The sequence below is a fragment of the Pleurodeles waltl genome, chromosome 5 (genome assembly GCF_031143425.1).
Source record: "Pleurodeles waltl isolate 20211129_DDA chromosome 5, aPleWal1.hap1.20221129, whole genome shotgun sequence".
In the NCBI taxonomy this organism is placed as follows: domain Eukaryota; kingdom Metazoa; phylum Chordata; class Amphibia; order Caudata; family Salamandridae; genus Pleurodeles; species Pleurodeles waltl.
Window position 1 is genome coordinate 150,666,351 of NC_090444.1, and position 21,677 is coordinate 150,688,027.

A 21,677-nucleotide genomic window follows, 5' to 3' on the forward strand; every position below is an offset into this window, starting at 1 on the left:
TTCTAAAACTGGTTGTATCTGCCTTCAGAGCTAATACTCTGTATGTTATGTTATGTTATGTTATTGAGACTTATATAGCGCCAGCTACCCGGAGGTCTCGTAGCGCTGATCAGCTTGAAAAATTAGACATACTGGAGGAATCCTAAACTTCACTGGAGAGGGGGGAGCTTAGAGGAAGTTAGAATAGCCAGGTTTTAATGGCTTTCCTAAATTCAGTCTCCTGAGTCATCATACGAATATTCATGGGTAGACAGTTCCAAAGTCTGGCTCCCTGGTACTTCAGGGATCTTCCTCCCCATGATGTTCTCTTTACTTTGGGAACCACTATAAGGGCTTTAGAGGCCGATCTCGAAACTCTTGTGAGTGTGTATAATGAAATTAAGGATTTTAGATAATGAGGATCCTTTTTATATAGAGCTCTGTGGAAGAAGCAAAGAGCCTTAAACTTTATCCTTTTTGCCACTGGAAGCCAGTGCAGTTCAATCAGAGCTTTCTTATCTGATGTGGTCCTAGGCAGATTAAAGAGCAGACGTGCTGCAGCATTTTGTACCATCTGTAGTTTGTTAACCACATAACCTGGAGATCCCAAAAAAATACTGTTTCCATAATCTAATCTGGATGAAATCATGGCTTGTACGGCCAATCTTTTGGCCAATGGAGGAAGCAGGCCAATAATCTTCCTAAGTAGCTTAAGTATCCCAAAACAGGTGGCTGACGTTCTCCTGGCCTGATGTTCCATGGTGAGTTTGGGATCTAACCAAACTCCCAAGGCTTTAATCTGAGCTTTGGGAGGGGGTAAGTAATCTAAATGTATTGCTGGTCCTATATTTTTAGTAGGGTTGGCCTGTTTTCCCAAAAACATAATTTCTGTCTTTTCTTCGTTGAGTAGCAGTCTGCTTTCTGTCTTCCAAGCAGCAATCACTCGGAGACAGGCAGGCAAGGCCAGGTTATCCGACTCCTTATTGGAGGAGAAGGAAACCACCAGCTGTGTGTCATCCGCATATGACACCAGGGATACCCCAAAAGGTTCTATGACCTCTGCTAGGGGGGACATATAAATGTTAAACAGAGTGGGACTCAGAGATGAGCCCTGCAGAACTCCACATAGAAATTTCAGCTGGGCTGAGAGAAAAGAGCGATCCAGGACTTGAAAGGTTCTGTTTTGTAAGAACGAGCTTAACCATTTGAGCTCCCTTCCTTTGATCCCACTATTTTCCATTCTTTGAATAAGTAGATCGTGATTGACTGTATCAAATGCCGCGCTCAAATCTAGCATTATTATTACAGTTGCCTGACCTTAGTCCATTCGTTTTCTCGCTTCTTCCGTAACCGCAATCATGGCAGATTCAGTGCTATGGCCCGGTCTAAAGCCCATTTGAGTTATGTGCAAAATCTTGTGTTCCTCCAAAAAGCCCGATAGTTGTATATTTACATGCTTATCAATAAGTTTTGCCATCATGGGAAGGAGCGAGATAGTCCTATAGTTTTTAAAGACCCCTCCGTTTAGATTAGGCTTCTTAAGAAGGGGCTTGACCACTGCATGTTTCCAGGAATCCGGCACCATCCCACTTTGTAGCGAGCTGTTCAACAGATCCGTTATTACCGGATTTAGCGCTACTCTTCCCTGCATAATAATATGGGGAGTTGCAGGATCAAGTGTAGAGCCCGATTTTAATTTACTGAGGAGCCCCAAAGCTCCTTCCTCAGAAATGGGAAGAAAACTCTGTAGAACATTGTCACCTTCCTTCTTCTCCATCGCATGCCCTGAGACTCCCCCTACTTCCCCTGAGAAGTTTTCATAGATGTCCTCAATCTTCTTTAAGAAGAAGGAGGCAAAGTTGTTACTATGTCCTTCTGAAGCTTCCATTGCTTCCGGGCATGCAGGAATATACAATAGCTCCTTGAGCACAGCAAAAATTTATTTTGGAGATCCTGCCGCCTTTTCAATTTTATCACCGTAAAAGGTCGCTTGGGCTAATCAGATCTCCTTCTGGTACGACCTAATTGAACCTCTGTACTCCTCTCTGTCTTCCTCCTTTAGTGATTTCCTCCATTTCCTTTCAATCTTCCTACAGTTCTTCTTTAATGTCATTAAGTGATTATTGAACCAGGGGGCCTTTCTTCCATTCTTTTGCCCAGAGAGGGGTGTATAGGGCAGCACTCTGTCCAGACTGTCAGAGACCCACTCATTAAAAGAGGTAGGGTCTATCTGCCGGTCCCTCATAGAATATTTTTTATTTCTATTCAGTGAACTGACCCATTCTGTTGCCTTTAGTTTATGCCACTTCCTAATCTTACTGTTGGAGTGATGGTGATGTCCAAATCTATTAGTTATATTAGCCCTTAAGGTGATTAAAAAATGATCGGACCATGCTACAGGGGTAGGGGGTAGTGCAACCAACGATGAAAGATTACTAAACACCAGGTCTAAAGAATGCCCTTTCTCCTGTGTGGGACCGCTGATCAATTGGTGTAGTCCTAGAGCTTCCAAATCATTCACTAACCGCTTAGTTGCCGTCAGTTCTAAATTATCCACTTGGATATTAAAATCTCCTAATAGAGTAAAATTCAGCCTATTTCAAATGAGACTTGGCATCCGTTCTGGTAATAGGTTCAAGAATTCATCATAAGTCCCCGGGGGGCGGTAAAGTAGTACTCCTGTAAATGTAAATGTAGGATTAAAGTTGATGGAAAAACTCATTCCCTCATACCCTGCGAGGTCAAGGGGACTATAGTTGAAAAGGAAGCCATGTTTAAAGATAATAGCTATTCCCCCTCCTTTCCCTTTATCTCTATCGGTTCTTGCTATAACATACCCTTTGGGTAATGCAAGAGCTAAATCCAGCCCAGAACCCTCATGGAGCCACGTTTCTGTCAGAAAGAGGACATCTGGTGCCCCCTCGCTCAGCAAGAGATTTATGTCTACTTTGTGTGCTGGCAGAGAGTGGCAGTTTATTAGCTGAATCCTCACATTATATTTGGAGGGTTCTGCCTGATCTAAGTCAGGACCCTTAGGCTTTTCCAGAGTCCAATCACATCTAGGGCAGGACCATGTCTCCCCTGCACCGCTGGGACAAATGTAGCAACCCTCTCCTACTCTTTTCCTAAGGTCCTTTAGAGCCCCTGATGAATAAGTATAAGTGTCTGAACTTACCATACTTAATCGATGTGGGGGTGGCCCCTAGCCCCGTCCTGGCGCGGACGGGTGCAAACGGGCTTGCCTTAGGCACGCCTAAGGTGCGCAGACGGCTGGGAAGCGGTCAACTAGACCGCCAACCCCCAAGATGGCGGACCTCCGTGGGCCTCTACAGTATAGTAAAGATGGCTACCCCTTAAAAAAACGAAATTCAGTAAAAAACAATACAATTTTAAAATGATTTTTTAAAACTTGGCAATAAAATCTGCCAATCGGCTGACCCTAAAAAACCAATGGTCAAGCCAGGAAAATGCAGTCTAATGAAAAATGCAGTGCTCCTTCTCCTGAATTATCCGTAATTTCCTTTTGTTCACATCAATTTTTTCAGCCTATTAATTTTTCCACACACCTTAGTTCCCTCTTCCTCCCACTCTCCACTACCAATTCAGATGAATTCAACCACTTTAGAACCTTTCAAAAACGGATCTCCAGCGCGGACGCCGGGACTGGTTTTATTACAGCTGGGAAGCGGTCAACTAGACCCCCAACCCCCAAGATGGCGGACCTCCGTGGGCCTCTACAGTATAGTAAAGATGGCTACCCCTTAAAAACACAAAATTCAGTAAAAAACAATACAATTTTTAAATGATTTTTAAAAACTTGGCAAAAAATCTGCCAATCGGCTGACCCTAAAAAACCAATGGTCAAGTCAGTAAAATGCAGTCTAATAAAAAATGCAGTGCTCCTTCTCCTGAATTATTCGTAATTTCCTTTTGTTCACATCAATTTTTTCAGCCTATTAATTTTTCCACACACCTTAGTTCCCTCTTCCTCCCACTCTCCACTACCAATTCAGATGAATTCAACCACTTTAGAACCTTTCAAAAACCGATCTGTACAATTGTACCTTATGTGACAGCGCGGTACGTTTACGTATGGTCTGACCAGCAGATTCTCAGCCAACAATGTGTAGATTCTTTATAATGCTTTCATTGTCTTCAACTGCTTCCCAGCAGCTGGTGCATGGCCTCTTGATCTGCTTTTGTGTATGATGGGCTGTGAGCTAGTTGAGCGTCTTGCAGAACAGAGATGCCTTGATCAGTAGTGGAATTGTACATGGCTGTTCAAGTAGGCATGGCCTGTTTTGTAAAGTGGTTTGTACATGTGGATGAGGAATCTGAAGTGTGGACCACTGTGTATCGGGAGCCAGTGGATTTCCCTTATGTGAGGTGTGATGTGAGCCTGGCATAGGAGATTCAAGACCAGTCTGACTACTGCTGATTTCTGGACAGTCTAGACTCTTTTTGTGGGTTGGTTGGTGTAGGAAAGTGGGTTATCAGTAGGTGGGGGCATTCACCCTCAGCCAGTAATATATCACAATCACTAATAGGCCTGGTCAAGTTTCAGTTATTTAATCCTTGCTCAACCCTTGGTAGATTGGCAAAAAAGCGGTCAGGCTTAAATTAGGAGACAGGTATGTGTATAGCATTTAATATCACATTTAATATCACAAAAACAGTAAATACGCAAAAGACACAACACAATAAAAATATAATACCAATTTATAAAAATAGAAACTATTATTATCTTCAAAATGACATCAAAACAACACAAATCCAATATAGAGAACCGGAGATATGAATTTTTAAAGATTAAATCAAAAACTGTGCATTCTAGAACCAAAAAGCTTAAAGTGCTACTCACGGCTATCTGATTGCGTTGGACCGGGACAAAGTCAAAATTTCAGGCCGACCGCAATGGAGCACGGGTTGGATAGGCTGAGGGCCAGGTCCGAGTCAAAAGTTTACTTGTGGACTTAGGGCCTGATTTAGAGTTTGTCGGAGGGGGTTACTCTGTCACAAATGTAACGGATATCCTGTCCGCCGTGTTACGATCCAATAATAGCTTATAGAGATCATAAAATGGTGGATTGGATATCTGTCACGTCAATGATGGAGTAACCCGTCTGCCAAATTCTAAATCAGGCCCTTAGTTTTTTTCTTTGAACTTTTCTCTCAACAACAAGTTCTAGGGTTCCTCGGATCCAGATTTTGATTTGAAAACTGCTGCAGCATGATACCTCGGTGATCCTCTGGAAGTCTTTGTCCTCGACGTCAACAACCAAGAGCCCCAAAGCTTTCAGTGGTACAAACCAGCGCAGTCAGGCCAATTCATGAGTCGACGATGGCAGCCTGACTCTCAACGCCGAGCAGGTCTAATCCTGGAGCTTTTCTGCAAAACTTTGCAGAAAGTTTCTTTTTCCACAGATCTTCCTTAAGGTGGGCTCTTTGGAGACATTTTAGGGTGCACTAGCACTGGCCCAGGGTTCAGAGGCTCTGGATTGCCTCTTGGGGAATAGAACTACATTTCCCACAATGCACCTGTACAGTTCTCAGACAATCCAGTTGCAGCTGGTCCGCTGGGATAGTCGTCTTTTTGACTTTTGCAGGTGAGTTCTTCCAGCACGTTTGTACCTGATGCTAAGCAGAGAGTCCACTCTTTTCCTTTGAGTCAGGCCAAGTCCTTTCTTGGTGGAACCATATGAATGAAGCGGGTGCAGTCTTTAAGAGTGCTGGCCTTCTGTTATGCAGTCTAAGGGTCCAGCAGGGCAGTTGTTCTGATCGGAAGAGCTTCTGCAGCTCTGCCATATTTATCCTCCGTTCTGGGCTTGCTTGTAGGAGGGGGGACACCTCAACCAATGAGAATAAAGCTGTCTCCTCCTGCTGTGACCACTTCCTGGGAAGTGTGGCATATTTCTTCTTAGGCATAGGAGGTGATTTTACTTTTTTAAATTTTGCACACAGATTTTATTAGTATGTTTGTTCCAGACACTTAGTGGGTAGCATCATCATTGGGAGGTGTTACTCACCCAATGATGATGCTACCCACTAAGTCACCGCCGTGGAGAGCATATATACCACTGGTGGTAAATACTGTTTGAGAGTTACCAAGATAACTCTCGCAGAACTCTGGCATTAAGACGGTGTGGTTCACTCTTTTTGATTCATTATTGTACTGTTTTAGCCCAAGGCCTTTTCACACTTACTCAGGGAGAAGCTTGGCTCAGGCTGTCGAAGGCTGACGAGTCAGAAGAGGGTGCTACAAGGCTGCTTTAGATAACTTCTGGGTAGTAAGTTCTAAAACTACTTTACTGTAATAGTTTCAATAAATCCGACCTTGGAGAGTTTTTGGATTTATTGTATATGTTCTTTTGATACTTTGATTGATATGTCTAGCTAGCTCCAATCAAAAGGTAGACTTTATTAAGTTTAATAAAGCCTTCCCATGTTATCCTATGAGGATAGCAGCATTACAAAATGTTCCTTACCAGGGCATATAAAACATCTTTTATGTTGTCCCTGCTTTTTTATAACAATGAGGGGCAACTTGGGCAGATCTTAGGGATTACTTACAGGTCATAATAAGTTAGTTTTGAACTTTGAAAGTACTTTTAATTCCAAAGGCGAATTTCGACAGGCCTTGCTTTAAAATGACACCATATACCACAGCAGTGCACACTTAAGTGCATTAAATACACTGGGGTCTCTAAACCTACATGCCCTACAATATACTAGGGACTTATAGGTAGACTGTCTTTACCAATTAGAATTATACAAATTGCCATATACATTTAGCGGATAGAACACTGGCCCTGGGCCTGGTTAGCAGAGCCCGGGGCACTTTCAGAGTCAGTAACCACCAGCATCAGTCACAAAATCTGGGTGATCAGGGCAAAAAGGATGACTTTCCTGCAGTTGGTTATTCCTGTATGTAGGGTGTTCCAGTCCAGTCTGCTGTTGAGGAGCGCTGGGGTGATCATTTTCCTGGTGTTGTTCTTTAGGTGTAGGTTCCTAGGTTGCATGCTGGGCATTAGAGCGGGTCCGAGACCTGTTAGCTAACAGGAGGGATCCCAATGCAATGCATCCTTCCTGAAAATCACCACTTCGGTTTTGTGCAAGTTTAGCTTAAGGTAGTTCGGTTACTTTGGCCACGCATGCTGTGAACTTATTTCTGGTGCTAGATGTTTTTTCAGAGCGGGACAGTGTGATACCTGGCATCCTTGGTGTGGTTTTCCCAATAACGTTTTGGTTTCAACCCTCCTGTTTTGCTGACTGTTTTCTGGCTTAGGACTGTGCACTTTACCACTGCTAACAAGTGCTAAAGTTCTTGTGCTCTCCCCTTAAGACATGGTAGAATTGGTTTATACCCAATTAGCATATTTAATTTATTTGTAGATTCCAGTAAACTGGCACTACCTGTGCCTAGGGTCTCTAAATTAAAAGCTACTGGTGGGCCTGCTGCACTGATTGTGCCACCCGCTTCAGTAGCCCTTTAAACATGTCTCTGGCCTACCAGTGCAGCCTGAGCATGCAGTTTTGAACTGCCATGTTGGCCTAGCCCTAGAAAACAAACCTTTTGCCAGGCCCAAACCTACCTTTTAATACATATATCACCCATTGGTTTTAACCCTGGGTAGGGTGAAGTGTATTTAAAAAGTTGGACATATACCTTTAAGTTTCACATGTCCTGATAGTGAAAAACTCTTAAATTCATATTTCACTAGTGCGGGCCTACCTCTCCTATAGGATAACATTGGGGTTACATTATAACATTCTTTAAGCTGTAGCTTTCAAATGGGAACAAATAACCAGTTCATGTTTGGTGTCTTTGAAACTGCTGTGAAAACTCATTTCTTGGGAAAGTCAGTTTTTCAATCACAATCTTGAAAATGTCACTTTTATAAAGTTGGCATTTTCCTGCCTTAGCCATTTAGTGCCTGTGGCCTGTTTCTGGATCATATGAATGAGTGTAGCTGACAGTTGGGCTTTGTATGTTCCTCCTAGACAGCCACACGATAGAGAACTTAGGTGTGCCTAGATGGGCCATCACTGGTGGGATGGGAGGGCAGAGCCAGGCACAGCTCTACTTACATTTGAATGGGTTGTGTCCTGTCTCCATACAAAAGACTGCTTACCCCCTGTAGTTAGCCGGGAGCCAGGGCAGTGGAGGCACAAAACCTGGAAACCAAATGGAAACCTCCAATAGTTTCTCCCACTTCAAAGGAAGCACATGGTATGAATATTGGACCTCAAGCACCAACTCTTTCATACACTGTGGAGACTCTGCCAGGAAGGAGGAATGCTGTGCTGCTGAAAGGACTGCTACTCTTCTGGAAGTTGACCTGCTGGACTACTTCATTTCTGGACTTTTGCCTTGCTGGATTGCTGTGCTGCTGCCCCCCTCCCTGAATCGGAGGGGATTTGGACCTGTACCCAGGAATGCCCAGGGTAACTCCAAGAGCTGGTCTGCTGGCCTCCTGTTTAGAGCCACAGGGACATAACAGGCTGCCAACGATCTGAACCAGCACTCAGATTCAGCTAGAGCAGTCCCTTGCCCCTAAAGTGGTACCCTTCAGGTCCTGGACCTTTGGTGTGGCCTTATTGAAGATTTTTGGCTCTTTGCATCGGTGAACAAGCCTATTGGTGCCAAAACCTTGTCACTCGCACTGCCTGCCAATACCAAGTTCCATCAGTCTGACTATTTGCGCTATAGCATTAACCACTTGTGGCAGCCGCCATCAAGACGCTCTGCCCGAACCCTTGAGACGACAACAGGATCTTCAAGCTATGGCGACAACCATCTGTGACGCCCGGCCTGCTCTTCATGCTATAGCGATGGCCACCTGCGACACTTTCCTAGTCCTCACAACCCCCTCCACAGCACACTGGACTCTTTACAGCAGACTGGGAAGATAGCTTTTCAGTGGAACTAAACTGGTCCCTGTATCCATCCCAGACTCCATTGTGGTTGGACTGAAGTTGTGACTTTCATCCAGTCATGCACAAACAGATAGGCACGAGTGGCACTTTGAGCATTTTGGTGCTATTTTCACTTAAATCTTTAATATTGCATATCTCCAGTTCTACTTATTGGATTCTTGTCAATTTGGTTTTTGGTTTATTTATTAAAATATACCATATTTTTCTAAATTGGTGCAGGATTTTTGTTGTATTGTGTTTTCACTTTGCTACTGTTTTTGAAGTGCTGCATAAATTCTTCACACATTGCCTCTGAGTTAAGCTCTGTGCTAAGCTACCAGACTGATGACCACAGGCTAATTTGAGGTTTGCTTGTGCCTCACTCTGAAAAGGATTGTGGTTGCTGCTTGGCTAGCGTTTCACTTCCCTCAACCTGCAACTCAGTTTCTCACAGACAGTATCAGTTGTGTGTCATCGTCAGGGGTGAGGATGTTGCTGTTGTGAGCCTGGAATGCATCTGCCAGCTGGGTCATGTATATGTTAAAGAGGGTCAGTCTAAGCGAGGAGCTCTGCAAGGAGCCCCGCAGGACTCCACAAATGAGTTCCCATGCTCCTGAGGAGCATGGTGGCATGCTGACAGTTTGGAGTCTTCTGGTGACAACATGCAGATAGTCTTGATCTTTCTTGTAGCTCCTTTAGGTCCCAGTCATGAACTAAATGCTCCTCACAGTTGACTTCTGGGCATTCCAAAGTCATGGATGAGATGTATACATGAAGGTACACTATACTGAATTCATCTACAGGCTCAGAGCCATGTCGGTACATGCTTGGGGAGAAGACAACAATGCAGTAATGATCTGGAACAGGTTTTTGAAATGCTAATTCAGCACACTCTAATGCCAAAGCGGGCACTTTTATTTGCACTGGGGCACTAGATGCACCATAGTAGAATGCCGTGTCTAGGGTGCGACTGCCCATTCTGCCACTCTGGCAAATTCCCAATGATCCAATGGCTCGCATTATAGTTGCATCTTTTGAATTGAGGGCTGTTTTGAACATTTTTGCGAGCACTAATTTTGTTTTCCAATCTGGCACTGCCTGTGTCTTTAAAACGCACTTACATTATTAAATTTTGCTTTACTAGTTTTGACCTAGAATGCTTCATCAAATCCACAGAGAAAGCTGAAGGTTTTCATTTTCTTTGCTGTTGAACTAATGTACAGTCCCTGATTCTATCAAAGTAAATTTAATTGAGTTCAAAGCAGGATCTTAAAGGTCTCGTGCGTTATAAAGCTGTCTGTTGCTTCACATTTCTAGCTGTCGTACAAATCACTACTGTTGCTTGCATTTAAACAACTTGTGAGAATTACTCTATGAGGCAAATAGACCTTGTACCGGAATAATAATGATGACATTTTGAAAAGAGTTCAGGTCCTATCTGAAGAGTAGCCGTACATGCGGGGATAAACTGATCCACCCTGGACAGACAGCATAATTGGAATGTAGTGCGATTTCAGATGTTCCATGTTATTTTTGAGATAGAACACAAGCGGCCAGCAGAACTGTGCTCTACTACCTGGGCAATGGTAATGTGTGTGGTACGCGAAAATGTGTATACTAGCTGAGCAATGGTGCTTTGCATACCGCTGGAGCACGTGGCTATTGGTAATCTGTTAGCGCGTCTGACCTTTATAAGTAAACTTATAAGGGGACGCGAATAGGTCGATTAACCTTTTGTCTCGCAATTTTGATGTTCTTACCATAACTCCAGTACATGCAATCAATAACTAATACACAACATCAATAATCAACAACAATCAATAACATCAATAATCAATGGAGTCAGTAATTGTCACTCACCATGACATTTCAGTCATGAATAACCGCACCATTTAGTAAAAGCTAGAATATTTATTTCCCTATATTAACACTGTTAAGGTCATGTAGATTAATCTCAAAATCAAATGAAACACATACAGAAACAATATTGGCTGTCCAAAATCGCAGAAGAAACATAATCTAATCAAAGCTTGAACTACAACACATTTCAAGGTTACAGTGCAAAATAATAGCAAAGTTAAGCATCAAAGTGATTACATACATTTAAGTTCAGCAGAGAAATTCATCAAGCATTACTCCCTATTAGTACAATTCCATTAGTGAGGATCCTTAACTATCATCAGCTCATCATCAGCATGTTGGGCTTCATGCAAAACAATTTAGTAACACAAATTTGGAAAAAACATCTAACTATGGCTCTATCAAAACAGTGCAGTTGGTACCTAGAAAGAAAAAGCAACTATGCATAATAATCAACAGTCTAATTCATAATACCTATCCTCAGTGTGGATCAGCAAGCAGAGTCAGTCTTCGTCCTCAGGACATCAGTCGATCAGCAAGACATCAGGATTCAGCATCAAAGTTCAGAAAACGCAAATTCTTTAAGCATTAAGCTAAGCACATCTCTTGTCAAGACGCACAATAAAATATTGACCTTTCAGCCAGCAAGAAAATGGGCAATTTATCTGTCTTCTGTCAGTGCAGTGTTGTTATATCAAAACTACCAAAACTGCTTCCCAAATCCCTATTGGCTAGTTAATCGCATGTTTACACTTTGTCCAATAAAACTAAAATTCCAAATCTATGAATTCTATCATTACTCTGCTCACACGTCGTTGATTGGTTTGTCTTGTAATGTCCTCATCATCTGGCTTGTCAGGTAAAAATATTGTTGCAGCTTCTACTCCAGTCAGTATCTCCATTGTTCTTCTCCTGAAAAAGTCAGTCTCACACACATTACACACAAAATGTTACATTAGCAACAACGGCATCATCTGGCAGTCGGTTCTCATGTTAACCTTTAGTTATGAGCACATTTAAACAATGCAAAAGGAAAATCACAGTTTAACTCTCTTGGGCAGTCATTTATTAAACATTAAGAAATACAGCTTTGACATGAGGCCTGGCAACTAGGCCAAGACACTTGCTAAGTTAAGGCCTACAATTACTAAAGCTAAAGCACATGAATATTAATATGACGTATGTTAGAAATTGGGTTTTTGGTTGGCAGTCAGGTTGCCCTCTGTCCAAGCAAGAACCCTCACTCTAGTCAGGGTAAGTCACACACAATCCAAAATCAGCCTGTGCCCACCCTCTGGTAGCTTGGCACGAGCAGTCAGGCTTAACTTAGAAGGCAATGTGTAAAGCATTTGTGCAATAAATCATACAACACCATAGTATAACACCACAAAAATACACCACACAGTGTTTAGAAAAATATATAGTATTTATCTGGGTATTTTCAGGTCAAAACGATCAAAGTTGCAATATGATTTTGTAAAGATATCACTGAAAAGTGATATAAAGTGTCTTAAGTCTTTAGAATATAAACAAAGTCTCTTTCAAGCACAAGTACCTGGTTTGGAGTGGAAAAATCTCCTCAGAGGGCCACAAAGGAAGAGGTGCGTGGAAAAAGGGTGTGTGCGTCGATTTCTCCTAAGCACACACGGACTTGCGTCGTTATTTTCCACGCGGGGAAGTCGTGCGCCGTTTTCCGGCGCGCGGACAGTCTCTTTCTGTGGGTCGCGGGGATTACCAGATGTCCCGGGTCTGTGCGTGGATTTTCCTGCTTGTTTTCCGGCTGCGCGTCGTTCTGCGGGGCTGCGCGTCGAAATTACGATCTCACGGCAGGCGTCGCATCGATTTCTTATCTAGAGGTCGGGCGGCGTTGTCCTTGCGAGGCCGTGCGTCAAAGTTTTGATCTCACGGCAGGCGTTGCGTCGATTTCTCCTCTAGAGGTCGGGCGACGTTGTCCTTGCGAGGCCGTGCGTCAAAGTTTTGATCTCACGGCAGGCGTCGCGTCGATTTCTCCTTGGAAGTCGGGCGGCGTTGTCCTTGCGAGGCCGTGCGTCAAAGTTTCAATCGTCCCGAAGGCGTCGTGTTGATCAGCGTAGGTGTGCGGCGTTTTTCTTGCCGCGGAACAAGCTGTGCGTTGAAAATTTCGGCGCATGGAGCGTCCAAGTGAAAAAGGGAAGTCTTTTTGGTCCTGAGACTTCAGGGAACAGGAGGCAAGCTCTATCCAAGCCCTTTGAGAGCACTTTTACAGCCAGACAAGAGTTCAGCAAGGCAGCAGGCCAACAGCAAGGCAGCAGTCCTTTGTAGAAAAGCAGACAGGTGAGTCCTTTGAGCAGCCAGGCAGTTCTTCTTGGTAGGATGTAGTTTCTGGTTCAGGTTTCTTCTCCAGCAAGTGTCTGATGAGGTAGGGCAGAGGCCCTGTTTTATACTAAGTTGTGCCTTTGAAGTGGGGGTGACTTCAAAGAGTGTCTAAGAAATGCACCAAGCCCCCTTTCAGTTCAATCCTGTCTGCCAGAGTCCCATTAGGGGGTGTGGCAGTCCTTTGTGTGAGGGCAGGCCCTCCACCCTCCCAGCCCAGGAAGACCCATTCAAAATGCAGATGTATGCAAGTGAGGCTGAGTACCCTGTGTTTGGGGTGTGTCTGAGTGAATGCACAAGGAGCTGTCAACTAAACCTAGCCAGACGTGGATTGAAGGGCACAACAAGATTTTAGTGCAAAGAAATGCTCACTTTCTAAAAGTGGCATTTCTAGAATAGTAATATTAAATCCGACTTCACCAGTCAGCAGGACTTTATATTACCATTCTGGCCATACTAAATATGACCTTCCTGCTCCTTTCAGATCAGCAGCTGCCACTTCACCAGTGTATGAGGGCAGCCCCAATGTTAGCCTATGAAGGGAGCAGGCCTCACAGTAGTGTAAAAACGAATTTAGGAGTTTTACACTACCAGGACATATAACTACACAGGTACATGCCCTGCCTTTTACCTACACAGCACCCTGCTCTAGGGGTTACCTAGGGCACACATTAGGGATGACTTATATGTAGAAAAAGGGGAGTTCTAGGCTTGGCAAGTACTTTTAAATGCCAAGTCGAAGTGAGAGTGAAACTGCACACACAGGCCTTGCAATGGCAGGCCTGAGACAGGGTTAAGGGGCTACTGAAGTGGGTGGCACAACCAGTGCTGCAGGCCCACTAGCAGCATTTAATCTACAGGCCCTAGGCACATATAGTTCACTCTACTAGGGATTTATAAGTAAATTAAATAGCCAATCATGGATAAACCAATCAATAGTACCATTTATACAGAGAGCATATGCACTTTAGCACTGGTTAGCAGTGGTAAAGTGCCCAGAGGTCAAAAGCCAACAACAACAGGTCAGAAAAAATTGGAGGAAGGAGGCAGAAAGTTTGGGGATGACCCTGTCAAAAAGCCAGGTCCAACAACGTATTACTACATTAGTCAAACATATAGCCAACATTTCTTAATATTAATCCACTAGTAAGTACACTTCATGAACATTGGCAGACACTCCTCGTAATCACATTTTCAAATGCGTGCATTATTTTCTACATTATTATATTTTCTGCACAAATCCATTATTCAGAATACACGAGCACTCGTTAATAATTTTTATTTAAAACACCTGTGCTAGCAGTATGGCAATGGTGCTTTTCTACAGGAACAATGTGCACTTTAGTATTGTGCAGAACCCGTAACATGGTGAATAGCTGCTATCTGTGAATTAAGTATATTAGATCAGTAATTTAAGGATAATGAAATTAGTAATCTGTCCCTGTTCTAGTACCTAGAAAAAACACCCTGGCGTGCAGACACAATGAATAGCTTTCTTACACAGCCCCATGGTGCAGAGAGTCTCCCTTGTCTATTAAAACATGAGTGATCATCCCAACAAGCTGGCATATCGAGCAGAACTCTGGTGTATTACAGCATCACTCCTGCTGGCATATTTGGCGTAACACCCTCAATTACATAGTGTTTGAAAGAACGAGATCCATATTGAAAGTGCTCTGAATAACATAGCATTGATTCTGACAATATTTCATTTTCTGGAACAGAATTTTGATGCACTATCACCTAGTACAAGAAGAGTGGAGTCCATTATGCCCATACCACGCTATTTAAAACTGCCATGTTTTTTTCTCTAAACTAGGATTTCGAATGGAAGGATTTGGAATAAGACACAATCTCTGAGATAGGGGTGGCTGCTTTAGCACAAATACTTTCTTACGGTTTATCCAGTGTTTTGCATTTGACGCACACCTCTGATATGAAAAAAAAACTAAAGGGGATTGGTTGAAAGCTTACGAAAGTGTCGGTCAATGTCAATAGTTGAGGCCGCATAATAGCCCATCAATGTTTTGCCCAGTGCACCATTCAAAACAGGGACCAGCCAGATCCAAGTCAGTCTTCAACTCCAAAAAGAACAGTCCAGCTGAAACTGACAGGCCATTTCCCTGTGAGCTGGAGCACAACTAAACCTAGAGAGGTTTCACTCTTGCTGGGCCTCATCAGTGAAGTGCAGCTTGGGTCCTATGGCACAATGAGCAATAAACCCTTCACTCCTGGAGCATCACACTCAAATGAAATGTGATGGGTGCAATGCGTGCACACGTTTGCCCACTGCACTCCATCTACAGTGGTCGTTGCTAATATAATTTGGAGGTATTTTATGGGTTATTGTCCAAATTGCTGCTGTGATCTTCGGAAATATGATTCTTCGCTGAAGTTTGTTGATCTTAACTGTGTTCTGTCTGTTGTTCTCCAGGCCATGCTCTCTTGCTGAACACCAGTGAGTACCCTGTGGATGAGACCATCAGCTCGACGAGTCCATTGTTTCCAGCCCCAATGAAAAACTCACTGTGTGAGGTAAGTCTTGCTTGTCACACTGTACATAGTATCTCACATGCCAGGGTAATCTACCGGTCCTTCCTCAGTCATTTGACTTATGGTTGTTGAATGTCACTGGAGTGCCCAGAACATGGGGTTCGCTGTTGTGCTAGTTCATTCATTTTACTCATCTCTTCACCAGTAGATTAGGGTTACCAGAGTTAGAAGCTGCCATCCCCATTTTACCCGTTGGCCAGTGGCAGCTGGCACAGTTTGTAAGTGGAGGGATACCTCCTCTGACCCCTCCTTGAGAACATTCTGAAAACATAGAGGGCAAAATAGTGTATTTGTCACCACATTTCCCCAGATAGAAGCTAAAGGTTCACAAGATAATTCTGCAAGGTTACTCTTGAAATAATAAAAAACTCAGAAGTACTCATCCCTTTTTTTCAGCAGGAAATACTATCACAAACGCTATGCACTTCACCATCACTTTGTTACTCATCACTTCTCATCGCAGAAAACTAACCTAATGAGATCAAAAGCATATATACGCAGGCCCATCGGGAAGCCAGGAAGCCATTAGAGTCATAAAAAAAGAGCTCCAATTTGGTTATGTTTTTTTTGTGTTAATGTTTAGAGAAATGTTGATAAAGAGCAGAAGTCCTCAAAATAAAAAAGAAAGCATGCAAAGAACTAACGTTGTGCAAAAGAAAGAAAGCAGAATAAATAGAGAAAGGATGGAAGATATAACACACTAGTGGAAGCAATGATGCAGAGAACGAGGGAGAGAGTAAAGAGAAGTAAGGTGGAAGGAAAGAAAGCAAGGAAGGGTAAATTGAGAAGGAAAAAATTGAGGAATGAAAGAGTAAGAAAGAAATAGAGGACGAGAGAAGAGGTAAAGGTGGTGGATATCAAATGGTAAGGAAGAATGAGTAACGAGAAGGAAGGCAATTAAGGCCCTGATTTAGATATTGGCGGATGACTTACTCTGTCACAGTGATGATGGATATCCATCCCATTGCCGAAATCTAAGTCCCATTATATCCTGTGGGATTTAGATTTCGGCGGATTGGATATCCATCACCGGTGTGATCGGGTAGCTCTTCTGCCAAAATCTAAATCAGCCCCTAAGTATTCACGTTGTTTGTCTTTTTTAAGCTCCCAATGTTTGGGGTGGTTAAATCTGGTCTCATGCATCGTTCGTCCTCTGTAGTAATCTCCTATTGTGTAATTCATTGTGCCATTGGTGGAACCTCATATTTAAAACAACAGCGTACATTTCAATATATGGAATCCTCTGACATGTTAGCTCTGGTACCAGCTATTGAATCTTTAAAAGGCATGCCATTTAGAAGGACACACTGGGTTTAATGGGTATTTTAACCTTGTACAAAGCCCTTTTATTATTGCAAAATGTGATTCATAAAATCACAAGGTTTGCGACTGCAAAAAGGCTTTTCTTTATGTACAAAAGCCCTTTTATGAGTTGTAAAATTCTTGTAGAAGGGCTTTTGCACCCCTGTCTAAATCACAAATAGAGGGGCGAATGGAAGGGAGTCCACCTCATGTTTACAAGTAAAAAAGGTATATATCAACTGTTTGTGAATGTAGTTGTCATCTCAAGCCATTGAACAGATACCGACCCTTCAAAGTCGGTGGTATCTCAATCAATTAATCAGGAATTTGTACAGCGCACTACTCACCCATGAGGGTCTCAAGGTGCTGAGGAGGGGGAGGGAAGAAGGTGCTGCTACTGCTCGAACAGCCAGGTGTTGAGAAGTTTCCTGAAGGTAAGGAGGTCTTTGGTCTGGCGCAGGTGGGTGGGAAGAGTGTTCCACGTTTTGGCAGCAAGGTGCGAGAATTATCTACCGCCTGTTGTAGTTGTGCGGACGTGTGGGACAGTTGCGAGGGCAAGATCGGTGGAGCAGAGATGCCAGGTCGGGGTGTAGAAGGAGAGCCGTCAGTTGAGGTATTCTGGTGTTGTGCAGTGCTTTGTGAGCGTGGATGAGGAGTTTGAAGGTGATTCTCTTGTTGACTGGGAGCCACTGCAGGTTTCTCGGGTGGTCTGTGATGTGGCTGTGCGAGGGATGTCCAGGATGAGGCGTGCGGAGGCATTCTGGATGCATTGCATCCTCTTCTGGAGTTTGGCCATGGTTCCTGCATAGAGGGTATTGCCGTTGTCCAGTTTGCTGCTTACGAGGGCTTGGGTGACTGTTCTTCTGGTTTCGGTGGGGATCCATTTGCAGATCTTTCGGAACATGCAGAGGGTGTTGAAGCAGGAGGAGGAGAGGGCGTTGATTTGCTGGGTCATGGATAATGAGGAGTCCAAGATAAATTCTAGGTTGCGTGCGTGGCCGGTGTGAGTCAGAGCGGCTCCGAGAGTGGCAGGCCACCAGGAATCATCCCATACGGAGAGAGTTGAGTGAAGATGACGACTTCCGTCTTGTTGGAATTGAGTTTGGGGCAGCTGCTCTTCATCCATTTGGCAATGGCCTTCATTCCTTCGTGGAGGTTGGTCTTGGCGGAGTCCTTGGTGAAGGAGAGGATCAGCTGGGTGTCGTCTGCGTATGAGATGATATTGCGGGATCGGCGATGTTAGCGAGCGGGCCACGTAGATGTTGGAGAGGGTCGGGCTGAGGGACGAACCCTGGGGTACGCCGCAGATTATTTCGGTGGCCTCCGAGTGGAATGGGGGAGGTGGACTCTCTGGGTTCTGCCGGTGAGAAAGGAGGTGACCCAGTCCAGGGCTCTGTTGCGGATTTCTGCATTGCTGAGGTGTGAGCGTAGGGTGTGGTGGCAGATGGTGTTGAAAGCGTCCGAGAGGTCCAGGAGGATGTGGGCCGCAGTTTTGCCGCTGTCCAGTATGGTTCTAATGTCATTGGTGGTGGCGATGAGGGCGGTTTAGATACTGTGGTTGACACGGAATCCGGATTGGGAAGGGTCCAGGGTGCAGTTCTCCTCAAAAAAGCGGGTTAGTTGTCTGTTGACAGCCTTCTCAATTACTTTTGCCGGGAAGGGGAGCAAGGAGATAGGCCGGAAGTTCTTGAGGTCCCTTGGGTCCGCCTTGGGTTTTTTGAGGAGGACGTTGATCTCAGCGTGTTTCCAGATTTCCGGGATGGTGGCGGACTCGAAGGAGCTGTTGATGATCTTCCGTACTTGGGGTGCAATGACGAAGCTTGCTTTGTTGAGGATGTGGTGAGGGCAGGGGTCAGATGGAACGCTGGAGTGGATGGTGTTCATGATTTTGATGGTGTCTTTGTCGTTGATGGGGGTCCAGGAGAGCAGGAGGTTGGTCGGAGGTGAATCTATGGTGTTGGTGGTTGCCGGGGGGGGGGGGGTCTGGGTGCTGAAGCTGTTGTGGATGTCTGCAATCTTGCGGTGGAAGTAGGAGGCTAGGGAGTCACAGAGGTCTTGGGATGGCGGGATGTCGTTGGCATTGGAGCTGGGGTTGGAGAGTTCCTTCACAACGTTGAAGAGCTCCTTGTGGCTGTGTGCGTTGTTGATTCGGTCTTTGAAGGCGGTTCTCCTAGCAGCTTGGATGAGTTGGTGGTGTCTGCGGATGGCGCTTTTGAAGGCTGTGTGGTTGTCCAGAGTCTGATCTTGGTACCACTTTCTTTCAAGTCTTTGGCAGGTTTGCTTAGATTCGGGGCGGTTGGCGTTAAACCAGAAGGCCTTTCTGTCGGTGCGTCTGTTGGAGGGATTCTTGATTGGGGCAAGAGTATTGGCACAGGTGTGGACCCATTGCCTGAAATTGCGGGCAGCTGCATCAGTGTCGGTGGTGTTGATGGGTGGGTTCCGGGATAGGGTCGCGATAAGTTGGTCTTCGTTGACCTTGTTCCAACTGCAGTGGGGGATCTGTTGTGGGTGGTGGTATGTTGTGGGTTTCTTGAAGGAGAACTGGATGCAGTGGTGATCTGTCCAGTGGAGTTTGGTGGTGTGGCTGAAGGAGACGTGATTGCTGGCAGAGAAAATAGGGTCGAGTGTGTGTCCTGCGGAGTGGGTATCTGAATTGTAATTGGGAAGGAGTCCCCCTTGCACCCTCTCCCCTTTGTGGAATTTCAAAAAAAGTTTCATGAAGATTGCAGTGAAACATTTTGAAAACATAATCCTTTTTTTAACTCAGTTTTCTTATTCTAGACACATGCGCAGACATGGTGATCTGCTGTCCCTTGCAGGCCGCAAACCTTGAGATTACTGTCAATTGTAAGAGGTAACAAATTGTGACCTGCCTAACCATTAATAATTAGGCAGTCACTCTGCCACCTCCTGCAATTCAGTATTTTGTGACATGACCTGTTTTTACGAAGTTTGTTTCACAAAATGCTATTACGTTCACAAAAGGTCAATGTGCAATTTGCAACCACTTTTTATGAATGCAATATTAGTACTTGATGCACATAATTATGTTAGGTCAATATATGTTACTCTTTATACAAAGCATGGCTCTTAACACAGTGTCCAGTGTCCTGACCTTTCATCTCGTCCAACTGTAGGGTGACCAGGACCATCCAGATTGTCACAGACACTGTTTCTAGTTCTGAACTTTTCAGCTACAAATCACTGACTTCAGGTCTATTTGTCTAATTAGTTCAATGGAAACAAAATTAGACTAAAACACCCAAAATGTATTAGGCTTTCACACAAATGCCTGGGACTGAACACAATTTCTGTATGAAACAGAAGGAGGTGGTCACCCTATCCAGCTGCCACCATTGTCAGCCAATTGGCCTATTCCCTTTATGTATGTTTTTCCTTTCCCTAAAATTGTCTTCTCTCCTAAGGGAATGTCAATGTTCTGTGTATTTCTTATTTATTTTATTTACCTGTTGAGGTTGTGGCTAGGTCTAGTTGGACTAGAAATATCACATCACAATGATTTGCATATTACAAGACTAGGGCAGCAACCACGGTGTTCAGGATACATATAGTGACATTTAATCTTTTTGTAGAAGACCAACTCCATAAACCACCTTTATTGGCCTAATCACAAATTGCATTTTGTACTATGTTTAGTAGTATTACAATAGTAACAAAATGCTATGAGTGTAAATCTAAACCTCCACCTACCCTATTTTTTCTACAGGGAGATCCTTACACATGTACGTTTACTACTTACAAGTAAATGCGGGAGGGGCCAGGAAGAGTGGTTTTAAAAAGGGGCATACTTATTACTAAATGGTAGGACCTTAATGAAGAGAAAGGAGGGTTTTTTGTAAAAGTAAAATGTACCTGTTCCTCGGCTCCACTTTTCGATAATAGAAAAAGTGCCTCTAACTTTGGCAGAGGAGGTTTTTTAGAATAAATAGTAAAATATACACTGATCCGTCAGTTATAGGTCAAAACTGCCTTTCTATAGGAACAACTGGGAAGTATAAACATATACACTGGGTGATCAAGGAACATTTTGTTCTGCCCTCGATGAAGAGAGCTCTTTTCTTCCGCCCTGCTTTTCCGCTCTACCGCTCCACAACCCACCTCCCCCTTTCCGAATAGCAAAAGAGCTGCCAAACAACTGTGCGCCCCTTACCATGATAGAAATAGGTTCAAACGTTTACTACAGTTAATGAATTTTTAACTCAAATACATCTTAACCTCCCCTCTGGACCTATTTTTAAATGAGCCGGTTAATGGTGAATGGTTAATGGGAAACTCTGGTACCTGGTTAATCCCAAGTTTACGAAGAGTAGGAATCTAAGGTTCACAGTTGTTACTACAACCTGCAATTTTTCCATAATGAATGAAAATGTCTCCATCCCAGCCAGGACCCTGTTAACCAATTGTTGGAAGGTAGCAGGGGCATTTTTCAAACCAAAGGACATCACCCAGAATTGGTAATGACCCTCTGGGGTTGAGAATGCTGACCTCTCTCTGACTCCCTCAGTCAGAGAGATCTGCCATTACCCTATGTCAAATCAAAAGAACCAAGGAATTTGGCAGTGCCCAGCCTGTCAATGGGCCAATCAACTCTGGGGTTGGGTGTTCGTGATGGAATTGAGGCCTCTGTAGTCCATACAGGAACTGAGTTTTTATTTTGTGCCCAGTGGGACCACTTTTGCTACCATAATCACTGG

At 44.0% G+C, this 21,677-nt stretch overlaps 1 protein-coding gene across 1 annotated transcript in view; it reads left to right on the forward strand.

Moving 5' to 3' along the window:
• The window catches only part of ALK (ALK receptor tyrosine kinase), a 2,590,648-nt gene that overhangs the window by 2,023,119 nt on the left and 545,852 nt on the right, over positions 1-21,677 (forward strand). Inside the window, exon 8 of the mRNA XM_069233821.1 lies at positions 15,542-15,642. Within this exon, the coding sequence (XP_069089922.1) occupies positions 15,542-15,642 (101 nt within the window). The remainder of the gene's footprint in view (positions 1-15,541; positions 15,643-21,677) is intronic.